This window comes from Trichomycterus rosablanca, chromosome 10, assembly GCF_030014385.1.
Source record: "Trichomycterus rosablanca isolate fTriRos1 chromosome 10, fTriRos1.hap1, whole genome shotgun sequence".
NCBI lineage: Eukaryota > Metazoa > Chordata > Actinopteri > Siluriformes > Trichomycteridae > Trichomycterus > Trichomycterus rosablanca.
In genome coordinates this window covers 31,500,376-31,515,279 of record NC_085997.1, presented here as the reverse complement: position 1 = coordinate 31,515,279, position 14,904 = coordinate 31,500,376, and the positions used below count along the sequence as shown (strand labels likewise).

At 38.2% G+C, this 14,904-nt stretch overlaps 1 protein-coding gene across 2 annotated transcripts in view; it reads right to left on the bottom strand.

The window, feature by feature from the left end:
• The window catches only part of arhgap17a (Rho GTPase activating protein 17a), a 43,651-nt gene that overhangs the window by 27,097 nt on the left and 1,650 nt on the right, over positions 1–14,904 (bottom strand). For both annotated transcript variants that reach the window (XM_063003159.1, XM_063003160.1), the window contains exon 2: positions 612–651. In XM_063003159.1, the coding sequence (XP_062859229.1) occupies positions 612–651 (40 nt within the window). The remainder of the gene's footprint in view (positions 1–611; positions 652–14,904) is intronic.

Here is a 14,904-nt window from a genome sequence, read left to right as displayed (position 1 = left end):
TTAAAATGATGCATCATGAATAGGATAATCAGACAACGATGACTGTTGAGCATGAGATTGTACTGTTGAGCATGAGTCTCATATGGGCAAAAATACTACTTGCAAAACTGCAACAATTAGTATCCCTGATTATAAACTATTAAAAAGTACAAATCCCACATTCTTGCCTTTACTGTACTCAAATGTCCCAACTTTTCTGCAAACAGGGTATGTACATTACACTTTTGGAATCATTTTCTCAGCACTGATCTCACTAGTATTCCATCATTTTTTAAGAATGACACAATCCAAAAAGTATGAGACAGCTTTTGCTCCACCCTGTTTAACTGGTCAATGACATCACATGTTAGTGATCAGAACCTGTTTGTTCCATGTGGTGAGAAGTGTGTTTGTGTTTGGAATGTGCGCACCTAGCAGCACTGACTTTACCTGCTGCAACTGAGTGACTCACTGGGTTTCCATCCTTTAATGGAAACTAATGAAGGATTGAAAGTAAAGTGAAGTGAGTTAGAGTCTGTGGTGAGTCAGTCTATCCTGTTAAAAACATGACTGATGACAGTCCTGTTCCACAGACTCAGATCATGTGTAAAAACACTGATAAATGCAGTCACCTGTAAGAGGTCATCGCTGAGGACTTCTGTTTTCTCGGCTCTGTAAAAGAAAAGCAGAGAAAGAGAGATTTCAGTAAGTGATAAAATCAGTAATGGTTCGCTGGTCATCTAGAACATTAAACAAGAAGATTAATAATACAGACAGAGGTCTAACATGCTAGCCAACCACGCTGGGATCTCGAGTTTAAATCCCATTTGTGCTTTCAGCTGGTCGGGCACCTACATGGACACACAATTGACTGTGTGTCCGTAAGAAAGGAGGACACTGGTCAAAGCAAAGGTGCCCACATGCGGACGCGATCAATCACAGGTAGCTCTACATAAATCGTGGATGTGAGCGGCCAGTGATAGCTCAGTGGTTAAGGTACTGGACTAGTAAACAGAAGGATGCCGGTTCAAGCCCCGCCACCACCAAGTTGCCACTGTTGGGTCCCTGAGCAAGGCCCTTAACCCTTAACCCTCAATTGCTCATTGTGTAATCTGCTAAATGCTGAAAATGTAAATGTAAATGTAGGCAGTACTGCTCTCTGCAAACAGAAGCAATCAGTGACTGCACGCATGTCAGAGGGGGCATGTGACAACCATGGCCATGACCCTCCTCGCTCACAGGTGGGGGTGGCAAGAGAGAGAGAGAGATTGGTGCTTTAATTGGGGACGACTGGACAAAAAAATTAATTAATATAAAAAATATGCATACAAATCTATTTAGCACATTCAGTTGATACAACAATAAAACTAGCCTACAAATTGTGTTTTATTATTAAAAGCTGATTAAAGTGAGACCTTTTATTTATTTATTTAAATGTTTTATGCCATGCTTACACAATGGTTATATTAACAGCAGGAAGGGTAAGTAATTTTCATATCAGTCTATAGCCCTCGTCAAGTGTTGTTATAGTATGTTGTTTTTTTTTAAATACATTCTTTTTTTATTTATTTATGTTTAATTGAGGATTGTTTCTATTTTGGCTTGGTTACATTTTTCTCTCATAGTCTTAGGTATTGCTATAGATTGTCGTTCCTGTAAGTATTTAGGGCAGGGGTGTCAAACTCATTTTCACCGAGGGCCACATCAGCATTATTGTGGCCCTCAAAGGGCCAATTGTAACGTATCCTGCTGTGATTGCAGTCTGTTGTTTTTCTTGGAGGCTGAATTCTGCATTTATATTGTCCTACTTTACCACAGACACGGCCTCATAACACAAGAGACGCACCGGTTTCTCTTCCTGAAGAACAAACTTGTTTTCACTTTCATTAAATTTCCTCCTTATGCTTAATTTTCTTATTTATCTTCTTGTACATTTTGGGATCATGTGTAAATATGTGTAACATCATCTACTGGCGGGATGTGTCATTTTGCAGGTCACAAAATCAGCATGCATTTTGAAAGATGCAGTTTGTTTAGGATTTTACAGTGTATTTTTAAGACAATCATTCTGTCCTCACTAATAGTTTATCCCCCTTTCTCAGCTAGACAGACAGACAGACAGACAGACAGACAGACAGACAGACAGACAGACAGACAGACAGCTCTCTTCAGAATACAGTTGGTTTACTTGCTTCCCAGCTGTGTGATACACTGTGTGCATCAAAATGAAGTAAAAATACAATCAATAAAAACAATAAAGAACTTAATACAGTAAAAGCACACAGCTGTAGTCAAGTGTTACATCTGGTACAATATGAGATTTAACCAAACGTAAAATAGCGCTAACGAGTTAGCATTTAGTGTAAAGATACTAATTGCTATAGTAACAGTAACAATTGTATTTAATTATGGTAACTTTGTAACTAAAACGCTGTGATATACTCACTAAACATTTACAAACAGCTAAGAATATAAACACCACTACTTACAGACGATGCTTTGGTATTATATTGCAAGATAATTATCTGTATTTATTTATTATTGTTTACGTTACTTCGCGTTCTTTTGCAGTAAAAGTCACATGGCTACTCAGCGAAGGTCAAAGTTAGTTGCCATGACTACGATGTCGCCAGTTGCACTTAAAGGCGCAGGACTCCCATTAAATTATAAGCCCGTCTCTGTAACGACTCGAACCAAAACAACAATCGTACAGTCGTTCAAGCTCTCGCGGGCCACATAAAATGACGTGGGGGGCCGGATCTGGCCCGCGAGTTTGACACCCCTGATCTAGGGCATTCAGTCAGTATATGTTTAACAGACACAGGTATTCACCTTTTATTTAAGCTGTATAAATATAATAATTTTTATTTAGGTGTTTTTATTTAATACAGTCATAGACAGAAAAGGACAACAAAGTAGCATCAGATATTTGGGGCAAAGGACAGACAAGGCAGCAGCTCCAAGGCGAACAGCTGGCACGCTCGACTTTCCCAGAGAGTTTCAACATTCCACTACTGGCCTTGTAATGCTGGTCTGTACAGATGCTTAGCTGCTATTAATAGTAAACTAATAGAGGGCTTTGGCCCGAGCAAGATTAGCACCTCCCATACACACATGCTTGGTTCACACACAACTAATCAACACCCTGCATACAATTATTATAAATAATACATCAGCAAAGCTTCCCACAATTAGTCAGAAAACTAATGATAAGTAAACCTGATGAGTGTCAGCATATTGGCTTACCAGCAAGTCAAATTAAATACATAATACAGTATATAAAAAAATAAAAAACCTTACTTATGCAGAAATAAGCAAATAAAAAGTTCCATATAAAGTAACTCTTGGTAACTACGAAGTTAACAGCAAGCAATTTAGAAGTGTACTCAGTCTTCTCACTGTAGATGTCCTGCTCTGATAATGTACTGACATTATAACAGATATTAATTTATTATTTAACAAATTTGTCATGACATATTTCCCCCTGTTTACATCATGACCCATCAATTCCAATTCCTGAATGTGAATCTTCTGCCGCTTGCAAAACCCCCCCAGATCAAGCTCCATGTGACACGCCCCCCTACCAACTCAAGCATGTGCCCAGACCAGTCCCAGAGTTTGCATATTGCAGGAGCAGCAGGAGGAGACCCCGGCCGACCTTTCCTCCCTCAACTGTGTTTGTGTGGACGCCTGGCCAGGTCGGTGACTCTGCTGAGATTTGAACTTGTGAGTTCAAACAATCATCGAAGACTTGTGTGCTGGTGCATTAAACCGCTGCGCCGCCCAAGCACCCTACTTGTGTAAATTTGGAGTGGATATATGCACTGCAAGTATTATAAATATATTATATTGATCATGTATATTAACATAGGAGCATTAAAAGTTTTATAGCCCCTGTAGGCGGTCGGCTGAATGGGAGAATTTTAAGGACATTAAACGTGAGTATGATGGATTATAATGGTTCTATCACTGTTTAATCCACTTGCTGTACAGTGAGGAGTGCAAATTTATTCAGGTTTTTGCCACAGTCACCAAAAGCCTCAAGAAAATGAGTGTCTGTCTTTTTTGTATAGAAATAAAGTACCGCAAAACTAAACTCATTTACTCATCAGTCATCAGTCCTCTCTCTCAGCATGCTGATTTTCTCAAGTTTCTCAAGCAACATTTTAAAGATAAATATATTGTATAAAACTTAATAAACAATTATGTCAGAGTAATATGTTAAATAGAATAATGTGAGTAGAACTGCAAACTTTATTTTATAGCTTTTGAGGTCATTTTTACCATATGCTTGAGTAATATAACCTTGTCCCTCAAAACCATGAAGCCACGTGACCATCACATCACACTCCTGTTATTAGCACATCAAAGTTTGCCAACACCACAAGTCATCCACATGAGGACAGAAACAAGGAGCCTTCAGTTACACTGGTAGCAATTTTCACCCTCGTGTCACTGAGATTGTTTTTTGCTGATTGCATGTGAGCATTCCTAACTTGAAATTTACAGCTGGTCCCTCGGCTTCACAAGTATGTTGCCAGATTTCTACAGACCTAAACAGGAAAAGGGTGTTCGTTGCTTTACTTTACTTCATTTTTTATCCTGAACCTAAACATGATGTAGACTAGGGCTGGGCGATTTTGCCCAAAAAAAAAAAATCTCGATTATTTTAAAATGATTACCGATTCTCGATTAAGATTTCGATTTTTTTGTTGTTGTATAATGCAATTGAAAACAGCACCGATAATTATCCTTTCAAGGAACTCAAACTTTATAACAATAACTGTATAACAATAATTAATAATAATTAAAACTAAATAGAAATCTTAATTAGCTATATCCTTTATAAGAATAACTCACAAACAACTCACTTTAAATAATGTGCAGCAGAACCTTCTTACATTAAGAAAAGTGCAAAACCATATAAGTTCTTTACAGGTTTCTTAAAAGGAACACGAGCCTGTTTACTGTTTCCTCTATATAAGTGAGTCTGTATCAGTATCTACACTGGGGGGGGGCATCAAGTAATCACTCAGCTCAGCTTTGATTTTGTCCTCTTGTGACTGGGGGGTGGATGGAGGTCTTAAGATCTGCTTCTAACAATATAGACTACAATTCCCATGCTCCCACGGACTGTCACGTGACTATCACATGTCCCCGGTCAGCCAATCCTGATCGCGCTCATCGGCTCCGGAGTTTTGATTCATTTCAGCTGTGTTTGATTCAGTGAATCTTCATTAAACTCTTGTGTTTGTGTTTTGTTTTGCCGATCATGTTTGCGTTAGTTATTACTGAATCTAACCGTTACCGTGTATACCGTGTTGTCTTCCGTTTACTGTTTTAGTTTTCACTGATTTTGTACACTGTTTTTGCCTTTTTGATATTAAACTTTCCTTGATTTATATTCCGCGAGCGTCTGCTCAGTTTCTGCCTCGTGACATGTTGGTATTTTAATTAAAATATAAAGTATGTAAACAATCGCGATTGTCACATTTCTAACATCGGGTGAAAACGTTCATTCGAATTAACCGAATTAATCATGAAAATCGCCCAGCCCTAATGTAGACTTACAGTAAAAGTGTCCAGACCAAATCTAGTAAGCTGTTACCAGAGAGGGGTTAGTCTCCAGAGACCTGGCAACCATATATACAAGTAATGTCCGGCTAGAGCTTCTCTTTTTATATCAGTGATATTTCTTTCTGTTTGGTCATTTATTAGTTTTTCCCTCTACAAGACATGTTTTTATTTACAAGCAAACTAAATGTTTTACTGTAACAAATGACTTACCAGGAATGTGTGCTGATCTTCACGTGGGCTGCATCTCAAACCACATACAACACAGTACACTAATGACATATTGGTAATGTACTGATTACACACACTATATTTTACACTGATCAGCCATAACATTAAAACCACCTCCTTGTTTCTACACTCAGTGTCCATTTTATCAGCTCCACTTACCATATAGAAGCACTTTGTAGTTATACAATTACTGACTGTAGACGTCTGTTTCTCTGCATGCTTTGTTAGCCTGCTTTCACCCTGTTCTTCAATGGTCAGGACCCCCACAGCACTGCAGTGACACTGACATGGTGGTGGTGTGTTATTGTGTGTTGTGCTGGTTTGAGTGGATCAGATACAGCAGCGCTGATGGAGTTTTTAAACACCTCACACTGTCACTGCTGGACTGAGAATAGTCCACCAACCAAAAATATCCAGTCAACAGCACCCTGTGGGCAGCGTCCTGTGACCACTGATGAAGGTCTAGTAGATGACCAACTCAAACAGCAGCAATAGATGAGCGATCGTCTCTGACTTTACATGTCAAATAGAGTGGACAGTGAGTAGACGCTGCAACGCTGCTGTGTCTGATCCACTCATACCAGCAAAACACACACTAACACACCACCACCATGTTATTGTCACTGCAGTGCTGAGAATGATCCACCACCTAAATAATACCTGCTCTGTAGTGGTCCTGTGGGGGTCCTGACCATTGAAGAACAGGGTAAAAGCAGGCTAAAAAAGTATGCAGAAAAACAGATGGACTACAGTCAGTAATTGTAGAACTACAAAGTGCTTCTATATAGTAAATGGAGCTGATAAAACAGTGAGTGTAGAAACAAGGAGGTGGTTTTAATGTTATGGCTGATCAGTGTATATGGGGGTTGTGGTTTTAGACACATTTGAGTGGTTCTAAGTGAAATTCAGTCTGCTACTGGTTGTTCACAAACAATAAAACTCAGTCTGAATCAAAATGATTTAATCTAAAACCCATTTTTTCCATTATATCATTCAAGACTTGATGTATTGAAACCAGAAAACGTTTCTCTGCCATGAGAACAATTAATATCTGACAGGAACAGATGGATTGTGTTTTAAACTGCTAGAAATAAATCACATAAAACTGCACAGAATTTTTGTTCCCTAGTTAGCAAACATTCAGATAAAAACATGACATTTTAGACATTAGTGGTTTATTTCCTCTTAAATATTTCAGTCAGCCTTAGCTTAACGCTCAAAGCCGACTTCTCTCCCTGCCTGATACAGACACAAGTGGGTCTAGATTTTTATTTTTTTGGGTATCTATTGTGATTCTTTGGTATTTTACTGCATTTTCTGCTCCTAAAAACATGAACAGATGAAAAAAATAATGAGGCCCTGAAGCAGCACTATACTGAGATGAACCTTTTTGCCAAAGTTAACGTTGAAGAACTGTGTTTAAGGTTTTAGAACCGCGCTGACTGTACCGAGCACCACACAGAAACAGTGTCTCACACTGGCTGAACTGAACTATAGTAACCTTGTGACAGAGAAGGACAGCTGCTTTCAATTAACAAAGAGAAGCAAAGAAATTGACTGAAAGGCTGCAACCAAATCCTGATAAAACTCAAAAGACTTTTTGGAGTAACGCCTGGGCCAGGCTGCTGTCTCATGTAGAGCGAGAACAAAGTCACTAACATATAATACCCAAATGTAAAAAGGTGGTATCATTTCACACACCAACAAGGAAGACAGTCTGCTTATAAAACAATGTCTATATTCTATATAAAGATCTGCGTTAGGTACATCAGGTACTTGGGATTAAATTTTACCTTATTTTATTAGGATTTTAAGATCATGTTTTACACACTTGGTTACATTCATGACAGAAACGGTAGTTACTGGTTACACAAGATTCATCAGTTCAAGTTTAATGTCAAACAGTAACGGACAATTTAGTATCTCCAATTCACCTCACTTGCATGTCTTAGGACTGAAAACCGTAGCTCCCGGTGGAAACCCACACAGACACGAGAAGAACATGCAAACTCCACACAGAAAGGACCCGGACCACTCCACCTGGGAATCGAATCCAGGACCTTCTTGCTGTGAGGCGACAGTGCTACCCACCGAGCCAGAGTGCCACCTATTATTAAAAAGTAGTTCAAATCAGCCATGTAAACTGGACTATGTAAAGATACATTTAATTCAGAGCCGTTTAAGACTGCAAAATAACACAACAATATTAGAGCTTTAAACAACAAGTGCAGCAGATCTGTTGTGTTACTGCAGTTCAGTTTTTCCAGATCTGACTCTACATCATGATAAATATCTTAACATAATGTAAAATTACACTGTCCAAGACTTTGGAGTCATCATCCATGCTTATTTATAGTCAGTCCAACAAAGATCTTACAGGCTCTGGAGGCTTTGACAGGAAAGGTGACTTGTTTTCCACCCAAAATAATTAGGGATGTAACGATGCACCACAAGACAGCTAAAAATCGGTGCACAGGTGCCACGATTCGAATCGATTATTCATTTAAGATTAATCGATTTTTACTTTAAACAGCAGAGGGCATTGGTGCTATTCATCTCTCCTGGTTGACGGCACTTCACAAAGTTGCCAGGTAGGGGGTTTTCCAGCCAGATTTATTAATGTGAGGATACTTTCTTTATTTGTATTATTCATTTATTTATATAATGTTGGATTTGTTTTTAAATTTCATTTCAGTTTTTTTTACACAATAAGCATTATTTGGCACAGTTTGTACCTACCTCAGAAATGAAAGGGCATTCATTATTTAGATAAATAAAAGATAAGCACAAATACAGTATTTTATTTTTTTAAAGAGAAATAATAAAAGGAAACTTTGTCATAATTTGTCTTCAATTTCATTTTGTTTAAAAAAATCGTATCGTGAACCCAGTATCGTGAGTCGTATCGCATCGTGGGTAGTGTATCGTTACATCCCCAGAAATAATCCAAAGAGCCAAAGCGACCACAAAATGCAGTCACTGTTTCAAAGTGTGGCACAGCAGGTAGTGTGGGTGCTTTTCATCGAGTCGGGGCTGGACTGGTTGTTTCACATGCTTTTGTGTTTATAAACTATTGCTAATGAACTGATAATTGAGGAGGGTCCACACTTAGTAAAACACAAAGGTACCCCTTCCTGTAAAACTGCATTTGTCTCACTGATAAACAACAAAAAATACAACTAGTAATCCTTTTTAAAGCCTAACCCAGTATCTTAATAAGTACTTCCAGTGCTTTTATATCTGCCAACACCAATTAGATAATTACTTTCCATTTTTCAAAACAATACTCACATCCCATCAAGCTCTGGAAACAAAGAAAACCGACCCAAAATTGGCAGGATGTGCTGCAGCTCACAGTATGGAACATAAAGGAAAACATCAGCTCAGCTTTTTTTAATACAGCTACATTTTACTATTCAAAATCAAACATTAAAAAAGCTTTTTCAAATTTAGAAACATGAACAAAAAAGTTCAGCCCACAGAATTCAACTTAATATGCAGCATTACAGTAAATGTACAATTTAACGTAAACAGAATGTGTGAACAGTTTATAGAACTTTACCTAAACAAGCCAGTGCTGCAGCTTGAGTGGACTGTGTAAACTTACTTTATTTTAGGAGATATTATGGAACGTTGTTTGCTTAATTTTACTATCTATGCTAGATTATAATTGATAAATGGCCATAACACACTTTACTTCCACTAGTGCTGGACAATAATTCGATATCGATATATATCGCGATAGAAAATGTTTCAATAACGGTGATATGATTTTTAAAAAATTCGATCGATATACATTACGTCATTACGGAAAAACAATTTAATAGCAGTTAAATAACACTTCTATTGAAAATAGAATATTCAGTTTTAAGAAGCCCCAGCATTGCAGAAGGCTGTTAAAAGTAAAGTCTATTTTCAATGCTGATTTGGCTTAATAGTGTTGGTCAGAATGTGTCATATTCTTGAAAGAAAATTAAAATTTGTTTTCCATGCATTCACACTGGCATGTTCTGGGGTTCAAAAGAGTCTCATCAGTACACACAAGTTTGCAGTCAAATGATCAAGTATTGCAAAGGAATATCTTTGAAATTCTGTTAAGGTTATAGGCTATATTTTAGTTTTTCACAGGGAAAATGAGAAAAAATAAATATCTTATTATGCTAGGCTTGATGTAATTCTACATGGCACTCACTGCCATAGGTAAACGAGTAAGTGACCAAAACACTACTAAATCAACAGCCACTAGCCACATACAAAAAATAAGGTATCAGACAGTTTCTGTGCCACCCCTGTGTGAGCAATGGTCTCAGTCTGGCCACCCCTATGAAACACTGTCTACAGTTGAAAAAGAAGCAGACGAAATAGCTGATAAGAGATGAAGGACTAATTCAGTGGTTTATTCAGCTTGTATTTCTTGCCAGAAACCAGAAAAGAGGTTTGCAGGTACAGCCATCCAATTTTGGTGTTTTTGGCAGTTTTATTATTCATATCGATATCGGAATTATATCGTATCGACCGAAATTAGGAGTTATATCGTGATATAAATTTTAGCCATATCGTCCAGCCCTAACTTCCACTAGTCCATTCTTCATTACTAGCCAAAACAGATGTCTGCACTACATTACATTTACATGTACAGCATTTATTAAACACTGTTATCCACAGCCACTAACAGGACTGCTTCATCTGTGAACATTTCCTTACTCTAGTACCAGTACACAACAGTCTAAGAACACAAATCTGCTGAAACCCTGTGAGAACAAAGGTAAATAGGTAAAAGAGAAGAGTATGTTTAAATATGGGAGACATTTGTAAGCTCAAAGTCAGTTTCCATTTAAGTAACTATGCTAACAGTGTGAACTGATGTTTGTACTATGTCACCAGCAAAAACAGTTGTATAAACTATACACCGATTAGCCATAACATTAAAACCACCTTCTTGTTTCTACACACATTGTCCATTTTATCAGCTCCACTTACCATATAGAAGCACTTTGTAGTTCTACAATTACTGACTGTAGTCCATCTGTTTCTCTGCAGGCTTTGTTAGCCCCCTTTCATGCTGTTCTTCAATGGTCAGGACCCCCACAGGACCACTACAGATTAGGTATTATTTATGTGGTGGATTATTCTCAGCACTGCAGTGACACTGACATGGTGGTGGTGTGTTAGTGTGTGTTGTGCTGGTATGAGTTTTTAAACACCTCACTGTCACTGCTGGACTGAGATTAGTCCATCAACCAAAAATATCCAGCCAACAGCACCACATGGGCAGTGTCATGTGACCTCTGATGAAGGTCTAGAAGATGACCAACTCAAACAGCAGCAACAGACAAGCGATCGTCTCTGACTTTACATCTACAAGGTGGACCAACTAGGTAGGAGTGTCTAATAGAGTGGACAGTGAGTGGACACGGTATTTAAAAACTCCAGCAGCGCTGCTGTGTCTGATCCACTCATACCAGCACAACACACACTAACACACCACCACCATGTTAGTGTAACTGCAGTGATCCACCACCTAAATAATACCTGCTCTGTGGTGGTCCTGACCAATGAAGAACAGGGTGAAAGCAGGCTAAAAAAGTATGTAGAAAAATAGATGGACTACAGTCAGTGAAGTGCTTCTATATGGTAAGTGTAGCTGATAAAATGGACTGTGAGTGTAGAAACAAGGAGGTGGTTTTAACATTATGGCTGATCAGTGTGCATGTATGAGACCTGCATGGAGTTGTCAGTACTATGCCACCTGTGTAATACCAATGCCAATCTTTCAGATCATGACATACCTACTGCTTGTCGTTATGTGTTTTCAGCATCAGAATTAAATCTAGATAGAACATATCTGCATAAAAATGTTTAAATCTGACTGCTGATACTATTCAAAAACTGGTTAAAGAAACATTTTAGACAGCCAAACCAAGATCATTTATTTTAAATACATCATAGCATCATAGCAATGTTCCATAATAAAAATAAAAATGCCCTACAATCATTCTTTGCTGGGGAGAGCATAGTTTTCACTAAACCAGTTACAAAACAAAGCTAGCGGTCAAGTGCAATGAGCTGAATGTATATTTAGTCTGGTGTTTTATCTAACTACAAGTGTAAATGTATGTGATTAAAGTCTAATCAGGACTCATTCCAAATACAAGCCGCATTGCACAACATGGCATACAAAAAATGAGTCTCTCTCTACAACTACAACAAGTATAATATTAACAAGACTTAAATTTCAAACACGGTACGTTGAACTTTTTGAACTCTTTAGCTTAAAACAACATCTCTGTTTGAGTCAACACTCAAATTCCTTCTTAAAAATTAAGTGCCTCCAGTACAGCTTCCTGTTTAAAACCAGAATAAGGGGAAATTTCCTTTGAGGAGCTGAATGCCGAACAGAGTGTACTGCGTCCTCACAATCGCAGGAACTATGGGATCAGCTGAGGCTTGTGTCCGGCCTGCTCCCCCTCCCCATACGCCCAAAATCTTCAACACTCAGGTCTGCTTTTTTCATCACCGGCTTCTGATTTACTGTTAACTAAATACATGATTTGCTCAATGACTATTCCAGATGTACACATCTGTCATTTTATCCTATAGAGGCAGATATCTGAACGTTATGCTGCATACTTGGGTTCTCAAAGCAAACATGCAGCATTATAAAAAGTGCTTTACTTTTTAATGTTGCTACATGGAACTTTGTTGTATCCTAATCTTTCATTTTAATCCATGACTGTTTTAATGCAGCTGATTACAAATGCTTTAAACTGCTACAGAAAGTTCCTTCTACCTTTCAGAAGATGATCTGTTTTGAGATTAAACCAAACAAGTGGAAAAGTGGATGTGTTAAAAGGCTGATTTTCCAGAGGCCTGAGGGAGAATGTGTGATTAATGTGGGTTATCTTTCAGACCGAAAACATTTACAGTTTATTAAAGCTTGAACTTCAAACAGACTTGAAGAATGCAGCCTAAAATTGTCGTGTCTGACACAACAAGACAGAAGTGTTTATGCAACAGCCTATGAGGACTGATCAAATTGAGAACGTTCAAACAGAATAAAAATGAGGACATACGTGCCAAAGGTCAACGCTCGCTCACGAATTTGCTTCTAGGAACGCTGACTACAAATGTTCACATTGCCAAAGAACGCTTTGCAAAATATTCATGAAATCTACACTTATATATGACCCTTAACTGTAGAAACGCTGGATCTTAAGCTGGAACAGGATTATGAGTATTTCACTTTCTAAAGAGCGATTTAAAAGATGTAGAAAATAAAGTAAAAAGTCAAGGCCAAAAACCCTTACTATATACTGGTGACGTTTGATCCCTAGTTGTAGCCTAGCGGTTAAGGTGCTGGACTAGTAATCAGAAGGTCACCGGTTCAAACCCCACCACTGCCAGGTTGCCACTGTTGGGCCCTTGAGCAAGGCCCTTAACCCTGAATTGCTCAGACTGTATACTGTCACATTAATGTAAGTCGCTTTGGATCAAGGCGTCTGCTAAATGCCTAAAATGTAAATGTAAATGTCAAACAGCAGTAAATTAAAAGCCGGCATGCTTTTGCTTTGATATCACCACATGCTTAACAGAAATGGACTGACGCACAGTGAACATTAGTATTGTGGTCTAATAAGTCATTCCTTTAAATCTTTCTCATTTTATGGAAACTTCAAACGTCAAGCTGCATTCAAGGTGACGTCTTTTTGCACATTACAATATTGCAGCTGTGTAATAAGTGAGTGCAGGTACTAGACTGGCCTTACTGCAGTCCACTATAAAAACACTGAGAAGCTTCATTTGCTCAGTACAATACCATGTACATTTACATTTAAATTTTCAGCATTTAGCAGATGCTTTTATCCAAAGTGACTTACAGTACTGTGACAGTATATTGTCTAAGCAATTGAGGGTTAAGGGCCTTGCTCAAGGGCCCAACAGCAGCAACCTGGCAGTGGTGGGGCTTGAACCAGCAACCTTTCAATTACTAGTCTAGTACCTTAACCGTTACAACTGCCCTGAGACTTAAGTCACTTTTCTTTACAAGGTACCCAACCGTACATGTTACGCATCCAAATCCAGAAGATTTTACTGAAGGTGAGGACAATTTTCAGTTTGCCATGCTGCAGTTTGTCATGTAGCACTGTGTAAGTCTAAATAAAATCTACTGCAGTTGGGTTTTAAATATGCTACTTGTATTATCTCACTGCAGTCACAGTCTGACCAGTTAATTATCCCCTCTGTATCTCACTCAATCTATAGAACCTACTCTGGTCTGCTTGGTCAATGGCCAAGGAAGTTAACCAAATTTAGCAGGGTACTTACAGTACAGGCACTTGGCCATAGAAACAACCACTAAATGTGAGCCCACTGATTTAAAAATGTACCATACCATAAAGTCATATAAAATAGAACTGGGACATGCAACACTGAACATGCTCTACACTGGTGGCTTGACCTGACCTAACACCTTACTATCACACATTATGTTGTTTTTTGACTATTTATCCCCAGTTTGTGGTACATATGCTTTAACCTAGCAGTATATGTAAAATTAATAAACCTTTTAAACTAAAGAGTAAACTACAAAGAAAGGGGTTGTCTTTTCACAGATAAGCAGCATTGCTCAAAATTACATACCACGTTCACAATGAAGCCCAGAAATAGCTCTGAAATGTTGCCCAGAAATAGACAGAAGCCTGCCTGACTACTTTGTGAGCAAGAAGAAGTTTTCTAAGGAAAGAGCTTGGACATTTAAATTTGATTCGTTGCAAAGCTTTTCCAGCAGAGCAATCGTGATCAGATCAGAGCTGCTGAAGGCCTGTGGGCTTTTCAGCAGAGGAGTTTTGGAAATGATGAATAAGCACATACCGAGAACATAAATTACTCAGGGGGGAGAGAGGAGCATGGGAGTGGACTAAATCCAGAGCTTGTGATGATCTGATGTGGGTTTATTAATCGCACATATGTGTGGCTAAAATGTATGTATGTGCAAATTGTGCATCTGGTACATTAATGATAATAGAAGCAGTAGTGTATCTATTCTTATAAACAATATATACAGATATATAAGTATAAATATAGAAATCAAGATATTTTTATAGTTATAGTTATAAATAT